The sequence below is a fragment of the Fomitiporia mediterranea genome (genome assembly GCF_000271605.1).
Source record: "Fomitiporia mediterranea MF3/22 unplaced genomic scaffold FOMMEscaffold_5, whole genome shotgun sequence".
Classification (NCBI taxonomy): Eukaryota; Fungi; Basidiomycota; class Agaricomycetes; order Hymenochaetales; family Hymenochaetaceae; genus Fomitiporia; species Fomitiporia mediterranea.
Window position 1 is genome coordinate 1,157,279 of NW_006760390.1, and position 25,234 is coordinate 1,182,512.

At 47.4% G+C, this 25,234-nt stretch overlaps 9 protein-coding genes across 9 annotated transcripts; 2 read left to right on the forward strand and 7 right to left on the reverse strand.

Annotated features, from left to right (window-relative positions):
- Positions 1-85: 85 nt before the first annotated feature.
- FOMMEDRAFT_133160 (mitochondrial carrier) lies at positions 86-1,490 on the reverse strand (the record flags this gene model as incomplete). The annotated part of the gene is made up of 9 exons (XM_007265319.1): positions 86-130; positions 182-208; positions 270-398; positions 459-597; positions 653-948; positions 1,009-1,072; positions 1,130-1,281; positions 1,338-1,415; positions 1,488-1,490. 9 exons carry the CDS (start codon positions 1,488-1,490, stop codon positions 86-88), a joined length of 933 nt encoding a protein of 310 aa, XP_007265381.1.
- Positions 1,491-4,035: 2,545 nt separating this feature from the next.
- FOMMEDRAFT_27655 (mitochondrial amino-acid acetyltransferase) lies at positions 4,036-6,032 on the forward strand (the record flags this gene model as incomplete). The annotated part of the gene is made up of 3 exons (XM_007265320.1): positions 4,036-4,128; positions 4,173-4,253; positions 4,308-6,032. 3 exons carry the CDS (start codon positions 4,036-4,038, stop codon positions 6,030-6,032), a joined length of 1,899 nt encoding a protein of 632 aa, XP_007265382.1.
- A 251-nt stretch (positions 6,033-6,283) lies between these two features.
- On the reverse strand, positions 6,284-8,190 carry FOMMEDRAFT_105943 (uncharacterized protein). The gene is made up of 5 exons (XM_007265321.1): positions 7,995-8,190; positions 7,794-7,944; positions 7,481-7,743; positions 6,942-7,419; positions 6,284-6,884 (listed from the first exon to the last, which is right to left on the reverse strand). The coding sequence occupies exons 1-5, from the start codon at positions 8,057-8,059 to the stop codon at positions 6,411-6,413; spliced, it is 1,431 nt and encodes a 476-aa protein (XP_007265383.1). The 5' UTR covers positions 8,060-8,190; the 3' UTR covers positions 6,284-6,410.
- An 827-nt stretch (positions 8,191-9,017) lies between these two features.
- On the reverse strand, positions 9,018-15,501 carry FOMMEDRAFT_139931 (uncharacterized protein; the record flags this gene model as incomplete). Its single annotated transcript, XM_007265322.1, has 26 exons — positions 9,018-9,117; positions 9,184-9,249; positions 9,332-9,493; positions 9,554-9,585; positions 9,653-9,946; positions 10,003-10,176; positions 10,240-10,257; positions 10,313-10,438; positions 10,488-10,904; positions 10,958-11,069; positions 11,128-11,297; positions 11,353-12,314; positions 12,376-12,535; positions 12,587-12,754; positions 12,805-13,435; positions 13,489-13,681; positions 13,738-13,998; positions 14,051-14,370; positions 14,424-14,567; positions 14,622-14,714; positions 14,769-14,867; positions 14,923-14,949; positions 15,004-15,078; positions 15,133-15,294; positions 15,357-15,425; positions 15,472-15,501. 15 exons carry the CDS (start codon positions 15,499-15,501, stop codon positions 11,951-11,953), a joined length of 2,796 nt encoding a protein of 931 aa, XP_007265384.1. The 3' UTR covers positions 9,018-9,117; positions 9,184-9,249; positions 9,332-9,493; positions 9,554-9,585; positions 9,653-9,946; positions 10,003-10,176; positions 10,240-10,257; positions 10,313-10,438; positions 10,488-10,904; positions 10,958-11,069; positions 11,128-11,297; positions 11,353-11,950.
- Positions 15,502-15,696: 195 nt separating this feature from the next.
- FOMMEDRAFT_167107 (uncharacterized protein) lies at positions 15,697-16,671 on the reverse strand (the record flags this gene model as incomplete). Its single annotated transcript, XM_007265323.1, has 2 exons — positions 16,004-16,671; positions 15,697-15,948 (listed from the first exon to the last, which is right to left on the reverse strand). Exons 1-2 carry the CDS (start codon positions 16,616-16,618, stop codon positions 15,697-15,699), a joined length of 867 nt encoding a protein of 288 aa, XP_007265385.1. The 5' UTR covers positions 16,619-16,671.
- Positions 16,672-16,858: 187 nt separating this feature from the next.
- Positions 16,859-19,321, forward strand: FOMMEDRAFT_81558 (molybdenum cofactor biosynthesis prote; the record flags this gene model as incomplete). Its single annotated transcript, XM_007265324.1, has 10 exons — positions 16,859-17,150; positions 17,210-17,377; positions 17,439-17,559; positions 17,616-17,795; positions 17,851-17,897; positions 17,959-18,182; positions 18,234-18,311; positions 18,363-18,456; positions 18,703-18,928; positions 18,985-19,321. 10 exons carry the CDS (start codon positions 16,859-16,861, stop codon positions 19,319-19,321), a joined length of 1,767 nt encoding a protein of 588 aa, XP_007265386.1.
- Positions 19,322-19,454: 133 nt separating this feature from the next.
- Positions 19,455-20,624, reverse strand: FOMMEDRAFT_133168 (uncharacterized protein; the record flags this gene model as incomplete). Its single annotated transcript, XM_007265325.1, has 3 exons — positions 19,455-19,623; positions 19,685-19,902; positions 19,953-20,624. The coding sequence occupies 3 exons, from the start codon at positions 20,622-20,624 to the stop codon at positions 19,455-19,457; spliced, it is 1,059 nt and encodes a 352-aa protein (XP_007265387.1).
- Positions 20,625-21,528: 904 nt separating this feature from the next.
- FOMMEDRAFT_19141 (amidase) lies at positions 21,529-23,627 on the reverse strand. The gene is made up of 4 exons (XM_007265326.1): positions 22,876-23,627; positions 22,667-22,816; positions 22,203-22,610; positions 21,529-22,144 (listed from the first exon to the last, which is right to left on the reverse strand). The coding sequence occupies exons 1-4, from the start codon at positions 23,455-23,457 to the stop codon at positions 21,593-21,595; spliced, it is 1,692 nt and encodes a 563-aa protein (XP_007265388.1). The 5' UTR covers positions 23,458-23,627; the 3' UTR covers positions 21,529-21,592.
- Positions 23,628-23,928: 301 nt separating this feature from the next.
- Positions 23,929-24,592, reverse strand: FOMMEDRAFT_27663 (uncharacterized protein; the record flags this gene model as incomplete). Its single annotated transcript, XM_007265327.1, has 4 exons — positions 23,929-24,000; positions 24,139-24,209; positions 24,289-24,373; positions 24,479-24,592. The coding sequence occupies 4 exons, from the start codon at positions 24,590-24,592 to the stop codon at positions 23,929-23,931; spliced, it is 342 nt and encodes a 113-aa protein (XP_007265389.1).
- Positions 24,593-25,234: the final 642 nt, after the last annotated feature.

The following is a 25,234-nucleotide window of genomic DNA, read 5'->3' on the forward strand; positions in this document are numbered from 1 at the left end:
ACAGAGACTTGGTATGAATAATCATAACCGCATCTATGGACGGGTTGAACCGAAAGCGTGTATTCTCGGATATGAAAGTGGTCGTCTAGAGAATTTTGTCCAGTGCTTTCCTTGAAGCCTCAACTCCTAGCTAGAATGGCGTTAGAATATGCAAACTCGCACAAAGAGCACTATTACTTACAAAGGCCGCTGCATTTGCCGGAAACGCCTACACGTCATCCCATTACTTAGGTTTGTCTCAAATCACATTAAGAAACAAAGAAACACACCCTTGCCATGGCGGGTCCCAAGCCCTTCCATAATGCAGTCACGCCATCCGCAGCTATAGTTTTTCTTGCACAATCCAAAATACCAGAGTAGGTGCCCGTAGGTGCTGTCTGAATTCGAGATTTCAAGACCTATTCATTTCCATCCATCCAAATCAGTAAGCAATATGAAGACAAGATAATTGAACATACATCTGGTGGAATAGCAATACTCCACATGCAAACGCCGGCCATCCCGCCTGCGAATATCACTGCGCCGAGGTTCAAGTCAGAAGGTGACGAACCAGCTGGCGTCACTGCCCTTTTCGTCACCTCATATCCGGCGAAATAGCTTTGTTTCCGTTAGGAAGCTTCATTTTATCAAAGAAGACCATGCATGGACTCACGCAGCACTTCCTGGCCCGTCACGCGCAAGTGTTGCACCCGTGCCACGAAATATGCTTCGAATACCTCCCTCCTTGTAAAGCCCTCGCACGACGTCAAGGACGCCCTTGTATTTGGCCTCGCCAGTTCCCTGACCCTGGATCTGTAGGAGAACCTTGGCGCGTTCGACGGGAGCTGCGACGAAGGTTTGCGGAATGGCAGAGATGAATCCTGCGATGGCGTATTCAGTCGTACTAAAACTAGGACTCGATCTGTTCGGCGTGAAGGCAAGCACGCATTTTTGGCCAAGGTCGTACCCCTGGCTCATGCACACTCAAATCAGGAGAAGATACATCGTCATACAATGAAATGGGCTTACCCAGAACGAAACAGCGAAAATCGGTGTCACGCCTAATAACGGAGGAACGATGCCACGATAGAAGCTTCATTTAACGATTATTAGCGTGTCGTCAATGCGTTGTTCGTGGGATAGGATTCACCCAGTGACACCATCTCTCAGCAATGTCTTTTTCACTGCATCCACTGCACCCGTATACGCGCCGGGCTGAGCTGTCTGTAATCGAGTCTTGATAAGATCGAAAGGATGTCCGGAGAGCACTGCGCACGCGCCACCAAAACCGCCAGAAATAAACTGAATGCCGAATTAATGACTACTTGTAAGCAACACGAGAAAATAAAACGACGTACAGCCTTGATCGAGGTAGCTGTTGAAGAGGCGGCAGCTTTCTGGCCTTGGACGACGTCCTCTACTGCATCAGAAGAGCTCTGTGATTTTGTGTGCATGGCGGAGTTAGTCACAGACAAGACCGCAGAGGTTTAAATCGGAGTTTAGCTCACCATGCTGTCTTCCTCTGAGGGCTCGGCGACAGATGGTCAGAAGAATGTCTAACCGCGCCTCAATTTATTTGCTCGGGCTTCAGCAGCCAAGCTCGACCGACGGGTGGATGCGCTTCATTGACGGAGCGGACTAGCACGTGAATTCAATTTATTCCCGACTCCATCTTGAACTTCATTCTAGGGCCTTGCAAAGCATTTCGCACACACAAAACTATCGCATTCACGAACAGACCTTTCGTAATAGGAAAAAAAAATCAAATATTTCCCCATGATATTATCGTCCAGAAAAGAAGATTATGTTAGTTTTACGATTGCTAACCATGCTTCTTGGCTTTTGGTGCCGGGTGAATGCGGGGAAGCACTGAGATCATGTGGGGAAGACGTTCCGATACCTCTCATGATAATAGGCCAATCACAAGCCTCACGAGTCGGAGGCAAAACCAAGCTCTGATGTCACCATATACAGTCGAAATTGTCTTATTGCATAATGTTGGGAGAGAGTAAAACCCAATGCATTATACAAATTATGCATCATGACAATACATTTTGGCTGAGAACTTGACTTTTGTTCTGACTACAGTTGAAAATATCTTATTGCATAACGTCGGGAGAGGCCTCAGACCTATGCAATATGAGCAATATGCATTATGGTAACCGTGCGAAAATATTACTTAATTAGGAACCCAAAATTCGATATTACTTTTCAATTTATTTGAAGACATATACACTATGACAAGAAAATAAGCACATATTCAGAGCATCAAGAAAGACAACCAAGACAATGACAAGTACAGTAAATGTGTATATCACTGTAAAACTCAAGAAATGGTTTGTAATACAAGGAAATACAGTCAGAATCTGTAGAAACAAAAAGATAGAAAAAGCTAGTCAATGCAAATAACTTTCCCCCACATATCATGAAGAGATCTTTGCTGCCCTATCTTGGTCTTGTGGCAGCATCAAAGACATTGTAAGCAATGAAATGTCAATCAGAAACATTCTTTTTGTATTGAAGTATGTCAGAGAACAATATGTGAGGCTTCTGGGTACAAAAATCACAACAGTAAGCAGTCTAACTTCCCAAAATGCTCAGAATTTTGCATAATTTTCTCACAAATCTTGATGCAATATGCAATAGACTATTTTTGTGCATAATTCCCTTATCCCGAGCTGGGATTAGGCAGAAAGCTATGCAATATTCAATTTATGCATTATAATGTGATGCAATAAGGTATTTTCAACTGTAGAAGCTATGCATTATGCAATATATGCATTGTGATGATATGCAATAAGACAATTTTGACTGTATGTACAATGGCTACTTTATTCAGTTTCTCTGTTTCAACATTTGTTCGAGTCTGGGAGTCTGTGTCTAGATTCCCATCAATTTAACACATACTTCAATTGTTTCTATGTACGTGTTATGTGATATATCGGAGAATGATCAATCTTCCATGAGAACGGCTGAGCCAGCCGGAAAGGGATATTTTTGCCACTCAAACTAGTGTTCACAAACTTCATCGATCGCGCTCAGTTCCTCCCACATGGAAGTCTATGACCGTTAAACCCGGTCGGTGGTTAGAATAAGAGAGTCTATTGACATTTGGGCGTCAAGACATTCACGGAGATCAATATTTGGCGACGCGGACTCCTCGTTACTCGGACATCGACGGTGCAAGGGTCCTGTAACAAGAGAAGCGTCTTTATTAGAGCTGCCAGCAGGATTAGAAGTCGCCTGGTTGGATTTAGACGCTCATCGTGCCGAAAAAGGTTTCTCCGAGACTCACGCAGAGTGATGGCTGTGGTGAAACCTAATGACGGCACGAATAGTGCGAGTCAAGGGGACCTAGATTGATCTGAAGTACTTACACAAAGACAGGAAGACGTCCGATAATGGAAAGACGCAGGGAATAGCATAAGTGCTGCGCAGACTGAACTTCATCTTTCGAAGCGCTCATTGAGCGCCAGTCGCATTCGTCGCCACTTGTGCCAGCGAGGTCATCGGATCGAGGAAAGGCCGTGCAAAAGTGCGTAAGCATATTTGGGTATAGGCATGAGCACAGTATTATACCAGCTGGAGCATATACAACACGGCAGACGAGGTGGGAACTCTGGAAGATTCGTAGGGTGAATTAACAAGGGCGTAAAGGCCTCTGGTTCTCGAGGCAGTACAGATTGGCATGCAAGTTCCAGATATACGAATTGCAGTTTATTCTTGCCTCGTTTGGGCCCCGAGTCTCAATATTGAACACACATGAAGGGGGACGCAGAACATGATTCAATGATTCAACGATTGCGTATTGCGGTCGATTTGCTAAAGGATATTGCCAAATTGGGATAGATAAGATAATCTGATCCAAGGCTATTATGTCACGGATTTACGCAACCAAATTTTCCGTCTTGCTTTCTTCGGTCGACTCACCTGCCTCGTCTTCCCATCGCCTCTCGTCCTAGCCCTCATACCCTGCCTCATGACTCACAAGTACATAAACAACCTCGCCCTCTCAGTGAGCACCTAAATCACCTCCCCCCCAGCCCCTTCGTCTTGATGTCCTGTTTGCTCTGCTCGCGTCTGTCTGTCACCGCAGCCTCTGGTGCTGCTCGACAGCGTCTCCCAAACGTCCTTGCATCGTCGTTTGCGGTTAGTCACTGTGTTTACTAACGTGCTGCGGCCATCTCATTCAGTCTTGGTACCAGACTATTCGACATGCAAGGATACCAGACACACCAGAAGCCGACGAACCCAACATATCTCAATCTCAAAATGTGAGTATGCCTGATTGCATGCCCGTTGTCCATACTGACGAGTCATATTTCTAGGACTTCATTCTCTCCATTCTGCGCGCAAACCCTTCTTTGAGGGATACAAAATCATATCTGCAGTTCTTCGGCCCTCGTGCTCGTCCGGCACCACGAATACCTATCCCTTCTCCGGAGGCATCGCTTTCCATCCCGCCGTTATCAACGGACTCAACCAAAACTGTACGGGAACAGGCTGTTAACAACACCGTGGCAGCGTCCATCTTAGAACCTGTTTACAGGCGTACCGCATTGGTCAAACTCCAAGGCCCGTTTACTGATCGTCAGCTCGAGAGCATCGCGACGGGCTTGGTCTACCTAGAGAAGCTCGGTCTTACAAGCGTCATCGTCATTGAGCTCGACAACTGGGTACGAGGCGAGCCAGATGAGAAGTCTCAAGTCATTGACGAAGTAATGCGTGTGGTCTCCGCGCTCGAAGGCCAAGGCGCTCGTGCCCGCCCTGTCCTGCAGAGCGTCGTTAGGTTAGGACCGGACGAAAGCGATTCCAGCGAGCACAGTCCAAGTGATGGTCCTATCCCAGAAGCCCATACATTGCCACATGATCTCTTTGCCATCCGGTCAGCGCTACGCGCTGGTGAAATCCCTGTTCTTCCACCCCTAGCACTCGATTCGTTCTGTCGTTCAGTGCGCATACATTCAAACGATGTGTTAGGTGCTCTCGCGAAAGGCATGACCAAGGCAGCGGAGTCACCGATCTTCAGTGCATCGAGCTCGTCGCCATCTACCTCTAGCGATACCTTCAATGAAGTGGACCTAGCGCCGCTCCGCCTCATGGTCATAAACAAGGAAGGCGGTGTGCCGTCCTACGCGCGTAACGGTTTGCCTCATCTCCTTGTCAATCTCACTGGAGAATACAGACACGTCAGGGATACCTTCCATTCGTCATGGTACTCATCGCATCCTACCGCACTCCAGAACCTTGCCTTGGCGCGTACCTGTTTGTCTTACATGCCGCCGTCCTCTTCAGCGATTATGGTTTCTCACCGATCTCCCAAATCACTTATTGGTAACTTGATCACGAACAAGCCGGAGCTTAGTTCGAGTCTTCCACACGCCTTACTGCAGGGCAATGGCAAGCTCACTGCGCATACTCCGACCATCCTGCGTAAAGGAATGCCCATCCGCGTCGTCAACAGTGTAGCCGAACTAGATCGTGAAAAGCTCACATCGCTTCTTGAAAGCTCGTTCCGACGTACTCTTGACCAGGATGCGTATTTCCGTCGACTCGAGAAGCACCTCGACTTCGCAATCATTGCGGGAGACTACGCAGGTGCTGCGATCGTCACGAACGAGTTACCAATCGGAGACGCAGGACCGGACGCCGAACCCATCACGTACCTCGACAAGTTTGCCGTCCGTCCAGAGAACCAGGGAGACGGCACCGTCGACTTCTTATGGGTCGCGCTGCACGACGAGTCATACGGACTTGGACTCTCGTACGCTGCCAATCCGAACGGAGGGAAAGAGGGACGCGGCGAAGGTCGTGACCTCGTCTGGCGTTCTCGCGCAGACAACCCCGTAAACAAGTGGTACTTTGAGCGCAGCACAGGTCACTTACGTATCGGCAAATGGGTCATGTTCTGGTGTGATGCCGAAAAACGCCTCCAGATTGAGGAGGGCCGTCGTGGTTACATGGGACTCAGCAAGGTGGAAGAATGGGAGCAGGGTAGGCTCTCCATATGGGCCAAGTCTATTGGGGATATTCCATCTGCTTGGTCCGCTTAATCAAAAAAAGCATGTTATAGATCGTGTCATTGTATTCACTCTTCCTTTACTCCCCTTGCTTTCATCCTACCCTATTGTTTATTTTCCGAACGGTTTTCAGACGTCGACGGAATGTGAAAACAAATCCATTGTACTTCTATCAATAAGCATGTAGGTTTGAAAGCAATATCAAAGCATATGTCAGAGCACCATGGAAACATAATTGCTGTAAATCATTCAAATCGTTACATGCTCAATGCAGAGTGGTATGAGGGAGGGAGGTATCGCACGGTATGTGAGTGAGTGAGGGAAATTGACATCAGTCCAATGTGATGCAATGCAAGTGAGTAAATGCGGGTAAAATGAGATATATGCTGCCAGATGAATTGGAAGATCCGATTAACGAATGTTCTGTGACTTAGTCTTGCTCCGAGTTGACTTGCGCGGAGGAGCCGGTGCTTGCACAGGCTTGGAGGATAGAGGAAGGCCAGGAAGGGATGAAGCATTGCTACTTCGCGGAGTAACTGTATTCTCTGTGTTCGTAATCGAACTCGTCCGGAGAATCTTCGGTTTCAACGCGTTTTCTTCTCGTCGCCAGGGCATGTACGGCTTGTCTTCCTGGACAACCGCTTTTGCACACTCATTGACTCCGCGCAAAACTCTATCACGAAATCCATGCGCGATCCATCTGTCGAGATTCCGCAAGACGATAAAGACGCAGAGCATGTCCGCAGGCTTGAACAGGTCCCATTCGAAGAAGTCAGACGCGTCAACTGAAGGCTGGGTGTTCGCAGTTGACCGCGAAGCTGCTGACAGTGACGATTCAGCTTCCTCAATGACCGAAGGCCCTGGAAATGTAGCAGAGTAGATTTTCTGTCGAGGCCACAGATGAGTCAGGATTGTTCATGGACAATTTTGCATTTATCTTACAGGATGCTCGCCTTCCTGAAGGCTCCAGTCCACATGTCCCTTCACCTTCTCATCAGCCCATATGAGTCCAAATACAGGTGATTCAATGCGGAATGACTGGAGTTGTCGTTGCGCACCAGCGCAGGCCATCCTATTTTGCCGGAACGCATGCTCAAGAGAATCGCAGCTGGGCTTCTTGTCTTCAATGAAGGCACCAACAAACTCAAACATTGGAGTAGCCTGTGGCCGTAGAGCGGGCGTTGCCTGGTAACGGAATGTTCCTTCACCATCTTGTCCGCAGGTTCGCTTAGTTGACGGGTGCTCATTAATCCGCTTGTATGCTGAGCCTCTCGTCCGCGAGAGTTTCTGCAAAGTAGCGGAGCGAATGAACATCGAACCGTCTGGGACAATTATTTTTGTGCTGATGATTCGACGCGAGGCAGGAGGAATTGGTTGTTTCGTCGGAAGATGCTGTGGTAACTGGATGGAACACTGTGTCCTATGTGCAATAACAGCGATCAGCAAGATCAGCCATTGTGGTCTCTAGCTCTAGGACATACCGAAATGAGCACTCTCGCATAGCTGGGCTGCGCAGAAGACTGTATACGTTGGCAGCAAAGTCAGATTCGGACCAGCGTTCCTTTGTCTCCTTCATACGGTTGAGATGGCTCCAAGCAAGATAGACAGTCCCAAGTTCTAAGAGCCATTCATCTACCTTTTTGTTCTTGTCGGAAAAGAGGCTCGGCATCCTGTCCTTAGCCTTAAGCAGAAACCTGTGCAACTCCGGCGCAAGCTTTTCAACGCGTTTATACACGCTGGACGTCTGAGACGGGGTGAGGAAGCAAGGCAAGCCACACTGGAGATCGGCCATACCTTGGTCACTAGACTTGCAGGAAGTTTCCCTTTCACATCGAAAACAGAAAAGACATCTGCTTTAATTGACTCGGGTAGGTCGGAGAACGCGACCTGTTCGCAACCATTATAGGAAGACCACGTCTCGAATGTCTTGACATTTCGAGCAATTCTAAAACGAAATTGTAAGATTCGGCATGAACACAAAGCTTCGGTGCTTACTCTGACGCTGAAATAGACCTGTTCGCAGGCGTTGCAGATGGTTTTGGAACCAAGCCTTTGGGCATGCTGGCAGCACGTAGTTGGTGTCGCGGAGAAGATATGGAGGTTATTCGCGAACGATGGCGAATAGTGTCGAAGTGAGAGTTAGTAGTTGGCTAATTTTTATAGTTTTTGTCGCAATTGATGTGGATGCTGCCTTGGATGGCAAAAAGACGCGTAGAGAGGGGAATGTAGAGGGTATTGGAGGTGGAAAGGAGGCAGCAGAGCCGGGAGTGCTGAATGCGTCGATCGGTTGGTTTTCTTCCGTCGAATTAGCATTCAAACTCCGCTCGCTTCCCATTCTTTCCTTCCTTTCCACAGCCATCAAAGCGGAGTCCACCATTGTCTCCCCTCACTCTTCATTGTACGTTGTCCTTTGAATGGCCGAGTACACCATAATGAGAAGGAAAGGAGGACTCCTCACTGTGACATGTCTGGTTGATCGTTGATTGTTTGTTCGCGACAGAACAGCCACGAGTACTTGTAGATCTTTGCCCCGAATGAGAATGACGATGATGATCGCAGTGTCTTGATTGCATGAACAGATCAAAAGGAAGATGATATAAGAGAATAGACAAGCTGAGGGTGTGTAGCAGGAGCAGAACAAAGAAATATTTCTTGCTCTCTGGCCATGACGCAACAGCATTTGTTTGACCATGTTTGAATATGAGGGATATATTTTTCGGGAGCTGGGGTTAGCAACCGACAGGCCAATGAAGGCTTGGCGGCGATCGGGAACCCGACGATAACGAAATTCGGGAAGTTTGAGCAACGTGAAAATTGATTGCTATACCCTTATACGGCAATTAACTAGAAGATATTTATTGTTTTCGTCCCTGCCTTGTTGCCCCTCTTATCCTCTCCACACTCTTTAAGTCTCTTGCCTCTCCCGCTCCTTGCTTCCTCTCCTTCCTGTCCGCCATCCATGTCCTCTGGACGACGTATCTACGACAGCGCCAACCCGGCCACCCCTGTATCTACTACCAATCTTCTCTACCAATCCCCAAGGGGCCCGGCGTCCGTGCAGGCCGCGTTCGCTCAAGGTCCTCCAACCCCTCGCACCCGAGTGTCCAATACTGCTCTCGTCCGTATTTGTTCTTGCTTCTCTCCTGCTTTTATCAACTTACACTTTTGAACCGGATTGCTGTAGAAGGAGACACCATATGCGGCCGCCAATGCGTCGAAGGCGTCTATTGCCCCCTCTATTTCAGACAAGGTTGGTGTGATTGCAAACGGCCTATAACCCCGCCCCACCTCGCGTCGTATCGCTTACTCACGCATGTAACTCTCATCTCTAGTTCTCGTTGTCCCCAGACCCTTCTTCATGGGGTGCTGAGATAGAACCGAGCTACGTTGAACCTGACGACTACCTGCATAATCCCGATCCTCGAAGAGACAGAAACATCGACAAGGGCGGAAGTGTATTCACCGGTCGAGGTTTGACAAATTTGGGTTGTCTGGTGGGTTAAATTCGATCACGCAGTGCAAACGGATTTAGCGTGAACTGACCAAATCGGTAGATTGTTCTTACTACTGGATTGGTCACTCTTTTGTATGTTTACCTGATGGTAATCTCACAAACCGGCGACCCATTTGTGCTAATCGGTGTTCTCGTGTAGTGCTGGTTATCCATTGATTTCTCACTTCACAAGTCACAAGCTATCTACTCTCGGTGGTTTCAACATCGGCGGCATCAATGCGACCGGCCAGATAGCAGACGTAGGCAACTGGGCTCTGATTGACAAGGACACGCCCAAGGACGTATACACCAAGCCATCTTATATCGATGGGTCAAATTTGGAGTTGGTATTCTCGGACGAGTTCAACACCGATGGTCGTTCATTTTACCCCGGAGACGATCCGTATTGGGAGGCAGTCGACCTTCATTACTGGGGAACAAACAATTTAGAGTGGTTGGTCTCATTTTCAGCGCAAATCTGGTGCTTACTGGCTAAAAATGTGAGATCAGGTACGATCCTGAAGCGATCACGACGAAGGATGGTGCACTAGTGATAACGTTGCGCGAAAAAGAGAACCATGACCTGCATTATCAGGGAGGCATGATGAGCACATGGAACAAGTTCTGCTTTACTGGTGGTTTACTTGAAGCAAATGTTTCTCTACCCGGGGCAAGCAATGTTGTGTACGTCATTAACTTGTCCATTCCATGTTACATCAAAGCTGACGTGCGTGGTTGATCGAACAGCGGACTGTGGCCTGCAGTGTAGGATCATGTGTTCGGTGCTTTGTGATATGTTTTAATAACTAGATTCTCTTAGGTGGTCAATGGGTAACCTCGGCCGTGCTGGTTATGGCGCTACTCTTGATGGAATGTGGCCCTACACATATGATGCCTGCGACGTAGGTACGGCACCGAACCAAACTCGAAATGGTTTACCTATAGCGTGTGTAACCTGACTGTAACATTTGACATTATCCTGACCCGCTGTGTAGTGCTACTCAAAACGGCGACAAAGGCCAGGGTGGTGCCTTGTCGTTCCTTCCGGGTCAGCGCCTGTCCCGATGCACGTGTCAAGGCGAATCACATCCCGGTCCAATGCATTCTGATGGTACATTCGTTGGTCGTGCTGCTCCTGAGATTGATGTTTTCGAAGCGCAAGTCGGTAATGGGATTGGAGAAGTCTCTCAATCCAGCCAATGGGCGCCTTTCAACGAGGGATATATCTGGTTCAACACTTCTGCCAATATGAAGATTACGGACCCAGCGAAGACAACTCTTAACTCATACATTGGTGGTGTTTATCAGCAAGCGACATCTGGTGTTACCGTAACAGACCAGAACTGTTATGAGTTTGACACAGGTTGCTTCAGTATATATGGCTTTGAGTACAAGCCCGGATTCGATAATGCGTAAGTGCTGCAATTGCAAAGAAGTATACTTGACCTAAACCAATGTTTCACAGATACGTTGGCTGGATATCAGACAACCAGCTCGCCTGGCAGCTTAACTCTGAAGGAATGGCAGCGGACACTGGTGTAGAAATTTCTGCTCGCCCAATTCCCCAGGAACCTATGGTACGTTCAAGCACTGCATTCCTCTCGATAAAAGTAATAATCATCCGTCGAACAATAGTACATCCTGGTCAACTTGGGCATGTCGAAGAACTTTGGTGAAGTCGACTTCGACCATTTAAGGTTCCCAACGGCAATGCGAATAGATTATATACGCGTCTACCAGCGCCCAGATTCAAAGAACATTGGTTGTGATCCTCCCGACTTCCCGACTGCCGCCTACATCGATCAGTAAGTTCAGGTTATTGTTGAATGATTGACACTGTCTAACAACGTCTCGATCAAGGTATATTGAGGCTTATACCAACCCGAACTTTACAACATGGGTGGATGACTTCAAGCAGTCATGGCCCAAGAACAGTTTCATGGGCGAATGCTAAACGCATTTGGGCTGCATTCCTCCCTACGGATGTAGCAGATGATATACAGACCACCACTTGCTTTGGTATGCTTCTCTTTTACATCATTGTTACACACATATGTCTCTTTTGAACTCTTACCTTGGGCCACATATTCATGGTACTTTGGTTATTTTCGTACTTATACCCTTCCTTGAAGAGTGTTTACGAGACGAACTCTCGCGACCTCCTCGTACACACTCGCTTATAGGTACACTAAGTCGTAGTTGTTGCCATTTTTAACATGTCTACCTATTTGCATACAGAGCATTGTTTTGACTTATTGAGGAGTCACTTCCGTTCATTTTGTTTCGCGACATTCATTTATTAGCCCTATTCCTGCCATTTTTTATGTACAATGTCTATTCGTAAAATACATATATAAGTTGGAGGATAATAACTCATTGCGCTGGTTTTTCTACATTGCTATGACGGACATCCACGAAATTTCAGAAGAACTGGGAAGATAGTGAAAAGAGGTCATCTCTATGCTGAAGTATTACTAGTAGTTGAGGCGAGTATGGTCTCTAACTTGTCAAGTGTTTTAGTGAGTGGAATTATTCCTCCTTCAGTCAGTCGAGGCACGGCAAAGTCGCTGGTATCGTCATCCGACTCCTTTGTCGTTCTGCTCTTTTCGATGAGGTTGCGCGAACTCTTGACGACTTTCGCGAGCTTGCCACGTGTGATATAGATGTCTCGAACGACGTCTTCTAAGCTTCCTACGGGAATTTCGAGCGCCCGGCGTACGAATCCACGAGAGAGTACGTAGGCTTTCTCGTTGTACAACCTGCTGTTTACCTTCCCTTCGTCCGTGCCTCGTAACTTCTCGAAGGCAGGCTCGCAGAACCATCTAACATTAATAGACGTCAGTCATTGTCAAACGCAGCTAAGGTACGATTCGAAACCCTTACGGTTCCTTCACAAGCACAAGACCCTGGATTGAAACGAAGGCTTGAAGAAGGGAGGAACGCGCTGGACTCCATGATTCGCTACGTTCACCCGCCCAAGTTCCCAGAATCGAGAGGCACACTTTCCCTTCCTCGTAGAGATTTGGGTTGACGCGACCGTTCCCTATCGACATTCAGAATATGATCCAGGAATGAAACTTATAAATAAGCTTACCATTCGTCCAACTGTGGAAATGGGCAATAGGTGGACTTTGAGGGAAGTTTGCATCAAGTCTCCAATCGATCACAAACGGCGCGTCTTCATATGGTGTGTTTTCCGGTCCAATTATCATGCTCCTTAGCAGATCCGTGCGATCCTCGTACGTGCGTACAATGATCGATTCTGATAAACCTGTGAGAAACTTTGCGGGAATACAGATATCGAATACTTACCCGGTAGACTAGACGAAAGCGCTCGATATTCCTTTGACAGTCGCGCCATAAACTGCCTTGAAGGCTGACCTGCAGAGATACTAAGGAATGCATGATCTGGAGGAGCAGACGGAAGGATATCGAATCGTTTCCATGAAGGTGCTAGGGAGATGGAGGATGAGCTTCCTTGATCAAGTTCCATTACAACTTCGGCTGATTCGGGAGGCTCCGAAGGTAATTCTGGTCTGGGTGCTGAGGATCCTTGCGATTTGACATCTCTAGTCTCCTTATCTGCGGAGGGCCATGCACCCGGAACTATTCCATTCGATACAACCCCATTAGAATCGACACCCTCTTCGACCTCGATAGATTCTTCATCTTCAATTCCGCTCATGGCGTCGTCTTCGTCCTCATCGATCCATTCATCTTCCGGCTCGCCTTCGTATTGCTGCCAACGTCCATCTTCCGTCTGTATTTCGTATATTCTCCCATCTTCATGGTCGTCTTCATAATCACTGTGACCCTCCGACAATTCTCCCCAAAGGTCCTCGAGCTGCTCAAGACCGTCATTCAACCTCGTGAGTCGTTCTAATGGAACGTCCATTTTAGTAAGGTCGGGAAGCGTGACCTCAATCAACCCGTTTAGATGAAGCTATATTTATGCTGACATGAGTACGTTCCCAAGTAACCATCGGGTAAACTTACGTTTGTGACTTCACCAAGCCAGTTTATAGTACCATCTCCCGGAGTAGGTCTTCGAATTTTTCCGTTGGTAGATTCGGTTTGCTGAGCGATTTCCCGCCCAATCTTGTCCAACTCTGACCTCCAGCCGGAGAGCTCACCGTGACCATCACCTGTGAATGGTAGTTCGTGTACCCATGCCTCTAGCTCGCCGATGCTGAATTATAGTGAGACACTTACTCTTAGTATTTACTTTGCATGGGAGAAACGCACCTAGGAACAGTGGGCTTTGAGCATCCATTCGTCGCTCCTTCTCCATGAATGAAGACCAAATCACCTCTGCGGACGCCGAAACCTTCTTGTGGATTACCGAGGCTGGCATCAGTCCCATGTGGATCAAGTTCCAACACTGAAACACGTTCTCGTCGCCAATTGTACAGGACTATTTCGGCAGTCCGCTCCGTCGCATTGACCGACTGAACAACCGCGCCTTGTCGCTCATCCTCGGTCTTCCAGACGACATGGTCTCCGGGCCTAAAAGGTTCTGCTTCGTGACTTAATCGTCGGGGAAACACTGAACACTTACCAGCAATCATACTCATCAGGATTCAAGTACGGAACAAGTTCGGTCGATCGAACCGTTTCTGTCCGGCCGTCTTGCCATAGTAAATCTACCATGGTCTGCGTTTCGGATACGACAAAAGTGTCAACGTGCACCACTCCTGCCTTTTGACCCGCTTGACCATGTGTTGTAACCATGCTGTCCAGTACTGATTTCAACGTGATGCGGTCTCCAACTCGTGGTAACTGATCATTTATCCCACGAAGTAACGTCAATTCTGAAATCTCAGTACCAGACCAGAACTTCTGAGGTCGCTTGCGTTTCGACGCTTCCTCTGGACTGAGCTGTACTTGTTCCATCAGAAACACACATAGGTAAACAAAGCGACAGTAGATACCATTTGATTTATGGCCATCCAAGCTACCACGTATACGGAATGCTTGACGGAGACTACAAGATCGTTTGAAGATGGTCGAAAGTCACCCATGAAGTAGGACAGTAATGTCTGAATACCTTCTGCGGGAGGATTCGGTAGTATATCCTGTTACCAAAAAATCGGTGCCAACCCTTACATAGACTACAAAGAAGCACGTACAGAACCTCGTTCTCCAACGACGAGGCGTGCACTGATTTCCGGAAGACGTACCAAAGAACCGTCGGACGTCTGGATTATCGATTCATCGAAAAACTGGAGACGGACTCAATGTTACTAGTGGCATGGCATCAAATTCAGGCACGGCACCTCTTGGATTTGACCTATCCAATCATCATACACCACGAAGTCGCCGACTGCTATGTCATCAAAATCCTTAACATCATCCACGGTTTTCCAGTCCTCCAGCTACAAAACGTATGAGAATGGATCCAGAATATATGCAAAATAACGTTGCTCGTACTTTTGCACCGCTGATGGCATGTGAAAGCTGATGCTCTTATTAGGTCCTTCCGTATGTCAGCACAGCAGCACACTTACGTACCTTGAATTTGACTTCGGCTCTGGTAACGACGGCGGATTGTACATCTTCGTATCTTCGTTTGCATACATCTCCTGCCTAATGAGGGCAGAAATTTCACTGAGCTGGTCCTTCAATTGCTTAAAAACGTACCTGCATGGGTCGGTCTATAAGCTTGAAACAAGATTCGGGGAGGATCTCGCGCGTATTATTGGGGTAGAAGGAGACACCGACTTCACCACGGTTGAGAGGGCGAAGTAGTGGGTCGATAGGAGGTCCTTGAAATTGTATGTCGTCACTGTCATGCCAGCAGCGCTACGATGTAAAGCAGCAGAGAAAATTAGCTTGGTTGAGGCATGGGAATTAAAGGAGCGCACCATTACGACACCATAACTTGAGCTATTGGACGAGTCATCGACACGCTGGACAATATCCTCGTTGAAGAACTGGTAGAATGGTTAGTGAATTGACTTGCTCAAAAGATACATCTACTTGCTTTGGTCTGTGTCTGCGACCGGACATGATGGTTCATAATTGATGAGTGGACTTTGGGGATCAAGATGGGATGCGGCACAGAAATTCGAGTGCTGCATTTCTGCCGCTAATGTCCACGCATTAGTCATACTTTATTTTTACTTCCGATCACTGATATAAAAGACAACAGTTAATTTATTATCTTATCGTTACAACTAACTATGTCTCGTCTCGAAACTAAAATTATGTGTCTGCATGCTCTAGTAAATCGTGGCTAAATGACTCGGGGCTGTCCTTCAACACATTCTCTTCAGACGCAGAGAGGATTTTGTTATTCAGTTCTGTGAATCGAGCACTTTCGGTCACCTGACTGGAGGCTGTGGCTGGATTTCCTAGGTTCTTCTTGTATTCAGCTGTATTCTGAGAAGCCAACGGCCGAAATATGGGTGCTCGTGAGGAGTGAAAGTCGTTAACTGAATGGGACAATGTTTCTAGCTGAATTATACGTTCATCAGTTAAATCCCCAAAGAATTCAAGAGTAATGGTCTACCTTTTGCATGACTGCCTCAATAGCTTCCTTTCTTACATTGAATCGGTTAGACAGTTTAGTAAATTCAGCAGCCTTTGCCGCCTTCGCCTCTTCCTCTACGTTTGTTGCCTCGTCTTCCGTTGCTTGCCCCGCATTGTTAAATCGCTCATTCTCCCCTAACCTTTCCATTTGCGCATGCATTCTGGCAATATCGCTCTGCAGAAGGCGAATTTGAGCAAGGTGGGTCCAGAGGTCATCTTCCTTTTCCTCGAACTCGCCATGAATTAGGAGTCCAATGCTCTGTCCGTCAAATGGATCGTATATATTTTCGGGGAGTGCTCTGGTTCTCGTTCTTGCTTGCGATAGTTCGCCTGGCTGGCTCGTGCTATCAGGATTACCACTGGAGTCGACATGTGGGTCCCCTGCAGCGTGCAATTCCCGCAACTCATTTTCAATCTTGTCAATGACAGCATCATGTGGTGATTCCATGGACACGGCGGCTTTTCGTTGGGCAGAAGAGTCCGAAATGTACGGACCAACCGATGCATTGGCTGACCCTAGTCTAGCATTGGCTTCAGCTTCATCATTCTTGCCATCTAGTACAGCATTTCTCTCAGAAAACCAGTTACTGAACATTCTGTCGTGACGTGGAGAAGTGCAATTGCAGGCTTCAGAGGTTTAGGTTGTGGAACTCAACGGCGTGTGAGGGAAAGAGGGGAAGATGTGATTGGCTGACGCGACCCGTGACATGATCGACGTCCAGAATTAGTTATGCTGAACTGAAGAATAATCCGCTTTGCGGGGTGTGATGATGCCCTTCCGCCTTGAGCTTCGACACAATGAAATTTAATAGCTAGCAACTTGTCTCCAACCATGATGCGCTCAGTTCGACTCTGGTCTGCTCCGTCCTACCAATCGAGGCGTGCTCTTCATACCGTCAGCCAAGCTCAGCCTGCTGTCTTGGATACAGTTCTGGGCGTCCGCGAGAGAGCAAGAGTAAGTGCATTACGTAGCTCATTTGAAATACGTAGTTTACTGGGCCATCCGATAAAGAACAGGATTGCTGCAGTAGACCTTGCAAAACCCGAGGTACCTGCACTTCATGACTCATTTCATCGACGACACGATTACCTAAGGATATCTCTTACCGAACGGTGTAACTTGCGTTGTGGGTATTACTGCACAGTTGTCACCTTGAACAATATGTTGAACCGTCGATTCTATTAGGCTTCTATTGTATGCCTAGTGAGGGAACAGAGCTTAGCCCCCCAGCAAGCATTCTCTCCGACGATGAAGTAGTTCGTTTAGCATCACTCTTTGTTAAGAACGGAGTGAACAAGATCCGGTTGACTGGGGGAGAACCCACAGTTCGGAAAGGCATAATTGAATTAGTCGGTACGCCTGAAGTATACTGATAGCCAAACGAACGCACTAAATCCCTTTTCACCGACATTAGGCCGATTGAAGGAGCTCCGTCAATTCGGTTTGAAGTCAATAGCAATGACTACCAATGGCATTGCTTTGCATAGGAAACTTCCTGCACTCGTGGACAATGGACTCACTCATCTTAACTTGAGGTCTACTCCTTTGTTCCACCAATAGTCATTAAACGCTGACTTGCTTCATTTATTAGCCTGGATACTTTAGATCCTTTCAAGTTCGAGCTTATGACACGGAGAATGGGACATGATGCCATTCTACGGTCCTTGGATCTGGCCCTGCATACCCCTGGTCTACATTCGGTCAAGCTAAATGTGGTTGTTATTCGTGGCTTGAATGACAATGAAGTTCCAAAATTTATTGAACTTACACAGTAAGATATGTTCTCTATTCGCCCCTGATGTCTCGCATCGACTAGCGATATCTAGAAAGCACCCATTATCTGTTCGTTTTATCGAGTTCATGCCCTTTAATGGTAGGCGTCTACTTCGTAATTCGATTAGTTTGTTAACCGCGATGCCCTTCCGACGTTTTAGGTAATAAATGGGACAAGCAAAAAATGGTCCCCTCTTCAGTCCTACTCGAGCGTATATCGGCTGTTCATCCGGGTGTGTACAAACTCTCGGACGAAGTGAATGACACCGCTCGGTCGTATCAAGTGCCTGGTTACCGCGGTTCTTTCGGATTCATCAGCAGCATGTCGGACCACTTTTGTGGCACTTGTAATCGCCTTCGTCTGACTGCTGATGGTCAGATAAAGGTAAGCCACTGTATTGACATTTTGACGAGAGACGTCCTGACAGTGTGCTAGGTTTGCCTGTTTGATAGTCGTGAAGTGTCGTTGAGGGACCTAATGCGCAATGGCGCGGCAGACGATAATCTGGTCGAGGTATGTGTTCATTATTGGACTGAAATGAGTAAGGCCATCAACTATCTGCAGGTTGTTCGAGCTGCACTCGGTATGAAGAAAGAGAAACACGCTGGGATGGAGGATATAGACGTTGTCCATAATCGGCCCATGATTAAAATCGGAGGTTGAGTGTATTCCTACTTTCAGACATCTTGTATACTGTGCATCAATGTAGCATAATCCCCATGTCTGTTAAATCCACTAGATCACGTTCGTCGGAGAAGATCGGTTTCAAATTCCCGGCTTTTTTTCACTTCAAGAGCAACAGGTCACTATACTGTTCCTGGAAACTCTGCACTTGAAAACTGTCGTCGCGCCACGGTGGCTCCTTACTCAACTGCTCCCGAAAGTGGCCATCTAACGCATATAGATAAGAAAGGCAGACCTGCAATGGTTGATGTTTCAAAGAAAGAAATTACGCACAGATCGGCGACAGCACAAGGCAGGATCTTCATCCCAAAGGTAGCATATGATCTCATTTGCAAGGAAGACTCTGGAGTCGATGGTGATGATTGCGAGCTGAAACGCCGTCGAGACAAAGCGAAAGCAAAGGGTGATGTACTTACTGTTGCACAGCTGGCCGGAATCATGGGAAGGTATGTCAGTGACAAATTTGTTTTTGTCCTTGCCCATTGAAATGCCGTCCCTTTAGCAAGAAGACATCCGATTTGATCCCATTGTGCCACCCTATTCCCTTAAATCACGTCTCGGTTGAACTGCTCTCAGAAAATCATCCTCCATCTAATGATTTCACTGAGATGAGTAGAAGATACAGTGTTCTTTGTCAAGCAACTGCTATCTGTGATGGTAAAACCGGAGTTGAAATGGAGGCTCTGACAGCAGTTTCCGTGAGCTTGCTTACTGTATGGGACATGCTGAAAGCAGTTGCGGGGAAGGAAATGATGATTGATGGCATCTGTCTCATAAAGAAGTCGGGTGGGAAGAATAGTGATTTTGTGAGAAATTTGGAAGGAAAGGAAACACATTAGCCAGGTGAGTTTATTTCTAAGGTTGGAAGTTGTGGGGCTCATTAATAACTCCATCGACCAGATTGATTCGAGACTTTGTTTTGAATGGAATGGCTAACTGAAGGTGCACAAGCCCCGCCCTCTCTTGTTCGCTTTACCAGAATCCCCTGTCCGTACCGTGAAAGCCGATTTCCAAAACGTCTTCAACGAAAGCGGGCCTAACCTTACCACAAAGTCCGACATATCCGACCCTATCGTATATGTGTTGAGCGGCATTTTCAACTCCCACATAAAGTGCTGCGTATTGTTTTGTCTTCAACATCCTAGACGCAAGTAGCTGGGTGATCAGTTAGCCTCTCCTACATAAACAAATTGAGAACGTACTCGTCAGTGACAACCCTGACCAGCGCCTCCGCAAAACCTCTTCTACGCCACTCAGGCGTCGTGTAGACCTTCGTTAACACCGCGACTCTGTCGGATTGACGAGAAGCAGCACAAATGCTTACGACCTTCCCAGCAGTCTCGTATAACCAAATGATATTCCTCTCAATGAGCCACTGCGCTTCCTTCTTCCCTCCATCCGACGTAAGCGGAAAGTATATCTATTGCTCTATTGGTTCTTCGCGCTGAGAAAGAATATACGAAAACGTACTGATGCGTCCGCAAATTCCTTACAGAGAACGCCTATGGCGTCTATGTCAGTAAACGCCGCCTTGCGGATTGTTCCCCTTTCCAGCTGTATGCGTTGGGATGGTTTGAATGTTTCCCTTGTGCAGTACGTCATGAGCGCCGTGTAGAATGGCTTCGGTTCGTCGGTGGCGCCTGTGTTGGATGTCCAGCATCTTTTAAAGGCGGTCACTAGATCTGTCCTACCAAACACTGAGAAAACTCGACGACGATCGACAATGGACTGTAATGCATCCTGGAGCAGCTCGAGGCGTGGGGCCAACTTGTCATCGGTTGTCTCTCCTGGTGCATCCGACGACCACAGGAATATGGGGTAATCTCCGAGACTCCAGCTCAGGCACGACAGCACCAGCTGAAGCTTTAGAGCCTTTGCTTCTGTGCCGACAGTTGTCCACAATGTCAACCAGAAGTTCTGTGTGCCAGAAGACAAGTCATCTGATGGTGCACCCTGCGGACCTACTTTCGGAACATCCTGCTCACAGACGGCAAGCCGTAGAGATTGAAGCTCTTTCCCCGCTTCCTGTGAGCGGTCTAGCGCATGGGCGAGAATAATGTTCGCTGATATCTCTTTTTCATAGAGAGTTGGGTAGGTTTCGATCAAGAGGTCGGTTGCGGAACTGTGCAACTTGACTGTCATCCCCCCACGCCTCCATCCTAGTAAGTCAACTCCCGGCATCTCCAGCTGATTAATGATGGGGAAGAGCTGAATAGTACAAGAATTTGGGCTTAGGCGCCTATCAAGATAAAAAAAGAGAGAGGGGATAACGCTGCTAGATTTGGTACAGTGGAGTACGCAAGGATGACATGTAAAGACACAAGAGGAATACTAGAGTCGATAGACTTTGGTAAGTACCGTATTGTGTCCCGCGTTTTATACGCGAATCGAGTCGGGCTGAAAAGGAAATTGATCCATTTTCTGGACAGTGTTTCTCGCAGTATTGCAAGCTGATTTAAGCCAATCGCTTCGTGCTACGACTCGGGATTTGCAGACTACGAACAGCGGACACTGAGTGAATGCCTTGCAATTTCGTGGGCGCGGGCCATACCAACTTGAAATTTATTGTTCGCTGTGAAACGCGAACGGAGACCTTTCGACATTGCTATCGGGGCGCTGAGTTACCTGGACCCGAGTTTTCCTGTGCGTCACTCTGTTGCTCTTCTTGCTCAAGCCGTCTCACGAGTAGGAATTCAATTGTCCATTAGACATCACTGCAATGATGGGCTCTAATGATGGACTTTTTGGACGGGAATCCCATTCTCTGTCTCCGACGAAAGAACAGGAACACACGAATATAGCACTTCCCCTGCATGCTTCCTAAACAATGAGAAAGCCCCCCCTTACTCAAGGACAGGCAGATAGGCTTATAGCATATTATACAGACGAGCCCCATCTAGAGCGGTACTCTGGCCAGGTTGCGCTTCGGGGAAGTCAGAAAATTTCTGAGGATCGTTTTAGAAGGGGCCGCACTATGCCATAAGCAGATCCTCATACGCTCGAATCTTAAGCGCTCGCGGGCGCTTGTCATCGAAGTTCAACAATTAGGAAATGGATTTATTGCAATGATAGACGCTCGCGACAACGCCAGAGGGTCTGAATTACAGGAATCATCGGGAATAGGACATATCCCGGCCAAGAGCGTCATCGATCACGTTCAACATTCCCAGAACCCTTTCTTCATTCAACCTACGTCCTATGAGCTGCAGACAGACAGGCAGGCCATCAGAGTCCACCTTTCCGGTCGTATTTCGCTGGGAGTCCGGTAATGTCGCCCTAATATCTACCTCTTTTGAATTTGACTTGCAATAACCAACTGGGAAAACCGCTGCTGGATAATCTGCCAGGTTCCAGTATGAAGTATATCCCCACCATTTCGTCTCACCGTGCCTCGGAGCCAAAGTTGGAGCGACCGGCGCAATGATGGCATCGACCGATCTATGCAACCCAGTTCTAGCCTCGGTATTATTCCAGTGCTCAAGGAGCCTTTGACGAAACCCTTCCCTCTCAAGATTGAGGCGGAAAGTCTCTGCAACTGTAAATGGCTTTCCATTGTTCGGAACTTGATCTAAAATCCACTTCGTCTGAAGCACGGCAGGTTCTCCAGACCCCTTCAGAACATTTATATACTCTTCTCCGCCATCCAAGAAGTACAACTTGGTCTGCATACCAGCCATCAGCACTTATTTACTTTGCAGCACGATTTCGGAGGTGACTCACGAGAAGTTCCCAGGCTTCCTTATGCAGTATTGGTTCCCAATCGATCACCACGTGGCCCATTTTGGTCAGCAAAGTTTTGCATTTATCTAGTGCATCAATAATTGCAGGTTCTGGCTTGAACACCTTATCGTCCCAAAGCACTGCGAAGCAAAGCCTTGATGGCAGGTCCTTTCCATCGACTACATCTTGCCTCCATGGAATCTCTAGAAGTGGTGGCTCAACCAACCATGGTTTGTATTCCAGCATCACCCTGCAGAATAATGACAGATCTCTGGCTGAGCGTGTGAGGGGCCCCAAAACGCCAATTATTGCATCCATGCCGTCATGCGAGCCCATGAGACCTTTATGCGGGATCCTAGCAACAGAAGCTTTAAAGCCATAAAGACCGGTACACGCCGCCGGTAACCTCTTTAAGCAGAAGATTACTTTGTGCCGTATCGTTAGATACAAAGAACCTGACGTACTATACTTCCCCCGATATCAGTTCCCAACCCGAGGGGGCTGCCGTGGAGTGAAATCAGAGCACTCTCTCCTCCGCTACTTCCTCCGGGAGTCCGATCACGATCATAAGGGTTGCATGTCCGACCAAAAATATTATTATTCGTTTCGAGAGACTGTAAGGAGCTAGTGAATATACAAGTTTAATCAAGAACCCATGATGTAGGAAACAGACCAGTAAAGTTTGTGGATTATTTGTCTTAACAAAAAGAATGGCTCCAGCCTTTCTAAGTATGTCTACTGCAACGGCATCCTTGTCTGCTTTTGTCTTGTAGCACCAAGCCACATATCCTGTAGAAGTATCTTTACCCCTCACCATGATGTGATCTTTTATCGATACCGGTAGACCATGCAAGGGCCCGTATGCCTCTCCTGTACGGTCCATGTAATCATCAAGCTCCTTCGCACGCTGCACAGCTTCGTCAAAGAATATCTCGGTAAGACAGTTTGTTAAATCCTGTGCGACGACGGCTGCATGACAATGAGCTTCTATGACCTGCACACAAGAGTAACGGCGATCGTGAACGGCAGCCAGAATCGCAGAAGCATCGCCTTGGACTATTTCCAGCTCTGCCGATGATAGTTCTTTGTGTAGCACCTTCGAAACGTCTTTGATTCCGGGAGATACTATGGTCTGTAGTCTCCATTGGGGATATTGATTGAGAATCGCTTCTCGATCAGAACGTTTACAACGGGATATCTCCTGCCATGAGTCCGCGCCAGATTCAGATGCAAATGAAGCGGAGGTCTGGGTCATCGTAGAGCAAGAAAGGGAACCTAGGATAGTGGAACAGATTGAGAGTATTCGTAGCGCAGCAAACTTCAGAGTCACTGCCTTATCTACCGCTGATGCTGCTGACAGAAGCTATGCTGCACTGCAAGCTCGTGTACCCGTACCTCAGGAAAGCCTGGAAAACCTCAAGTAATGGACGCTAAATCTGCTAGTATGGCATACAGCATGCAAAAAAAATCCGTTGGGATCCGAGAAACACACGCCAGATTAATGGCAGAAAGATACAGCAGTGCTTCTTATGAAGGTCATGAGATGCCCAATAGGTGAAAGTTGCAGACCAAGCCACCGAGATTAGCGGAAGGCGGTGTATAAGAAAAAGGGCTGTGCTGAGTACAGCGAGGGTTCATCGATAGCCTGATTCTTCTGGCGCTCATCTAACAGCGATATGCACGCAGTCAATCATAAATGTAACAAAACCATGTTCATATTCGGATACTAATCCGTCTTCGTCTTCGTTAGAGTCCTTAGCGCTTCTTCGTTGACTTCATCGTCAACAAAACGGACGTCCTAACAATGACGAGGGACAGACAGGGAATTAGTGTACAATTTCATGTATGGAAACTTTAAAAGGAAAATTCCGGGTCGCGTATGGACAGCATTCTAATGCTAATGTCTGTGTGAATTAGAAATCGAATCAAGACCCACATCTCGTCCTATTATAGTGGGAACAGAAGTGACATTCCACGGGCTTCCACGGAATTCGTTAGTTGTATTACCTATCCAACTAAAAATCACAGTGTCATCGCACGTTGGAATGGCGCTAAATGCGAAGCCATAAATTTACTGACTCCTCACGTTGGCCAACAAAGACGATCAGAGCTGAAGGCGCAGTTAGCGGCTCAAACGCCTTGCGAACGACTTCTTCAACGCGTCTACAATCCTGTGTTGATTACAGGGAATCAACAACAGATAAACACGCCAGAACCCACCATTCATAAATGATGACATGATGAAGGGATGCACCGGAACGTTAGAACAAACTCACCGGGCACCACATTTGGCCCGCGGCATCAACAGAGGAATAGAATATCAGATACTGTGCATCGCTTTGCTGCACCGTTGAAGCATCCGTAGGGTCGGGGGACGTGAACAGAGGCATGAGTTCCGATGCGATTGGATGGTAGTTGAAGAGTGCACAGGCAGTGGCGAAGAGGCACAATGCCACAACACGACTTGAATGCATCCGTCCCGAGTCGATCAATGATCAGCATATTTTGCACAGCCACTGTGGAAAAGCCATCTGCCAGTGCAAAATTTCTTTTGCAGCCCTTGATAAAAAATCCCTGGACATGCGAGTCTCATTTTGAAACGTCATCTTTACGTTCCACGTGGCACTAGCGGAAGCAAAACACAGAGTGTGTTTTTATATTACTGTAAACGAAAAGTCGTTATTCTTTAATCAAACCACTACTAGGTTCCATCTTGAAATCAGTCCTTGTAATGATTGCCTTCAGAGTTCACGAAGCCCCCATACAAATGATCATCACTCTAACTAATACGGCATCATGTTTAAGACGAATTGCATCAAGAATCCCGGTCAACGTCGGCCTGCCCAAAATTCTGTGTGTCACTGGTCTTCATTGCCCTCCGAATGCGGATTCGCGTGTTCCGAACGGGGTCGAGACCTGGTAAAATTTCCTTTACAAAAATACCCGGATGTATACACGGAACTGTGTGGGGTAAACTACCGGGATTGGACTGCAACACCTTGAATGGTGTGCTTTTGCTAACATAAAATAGC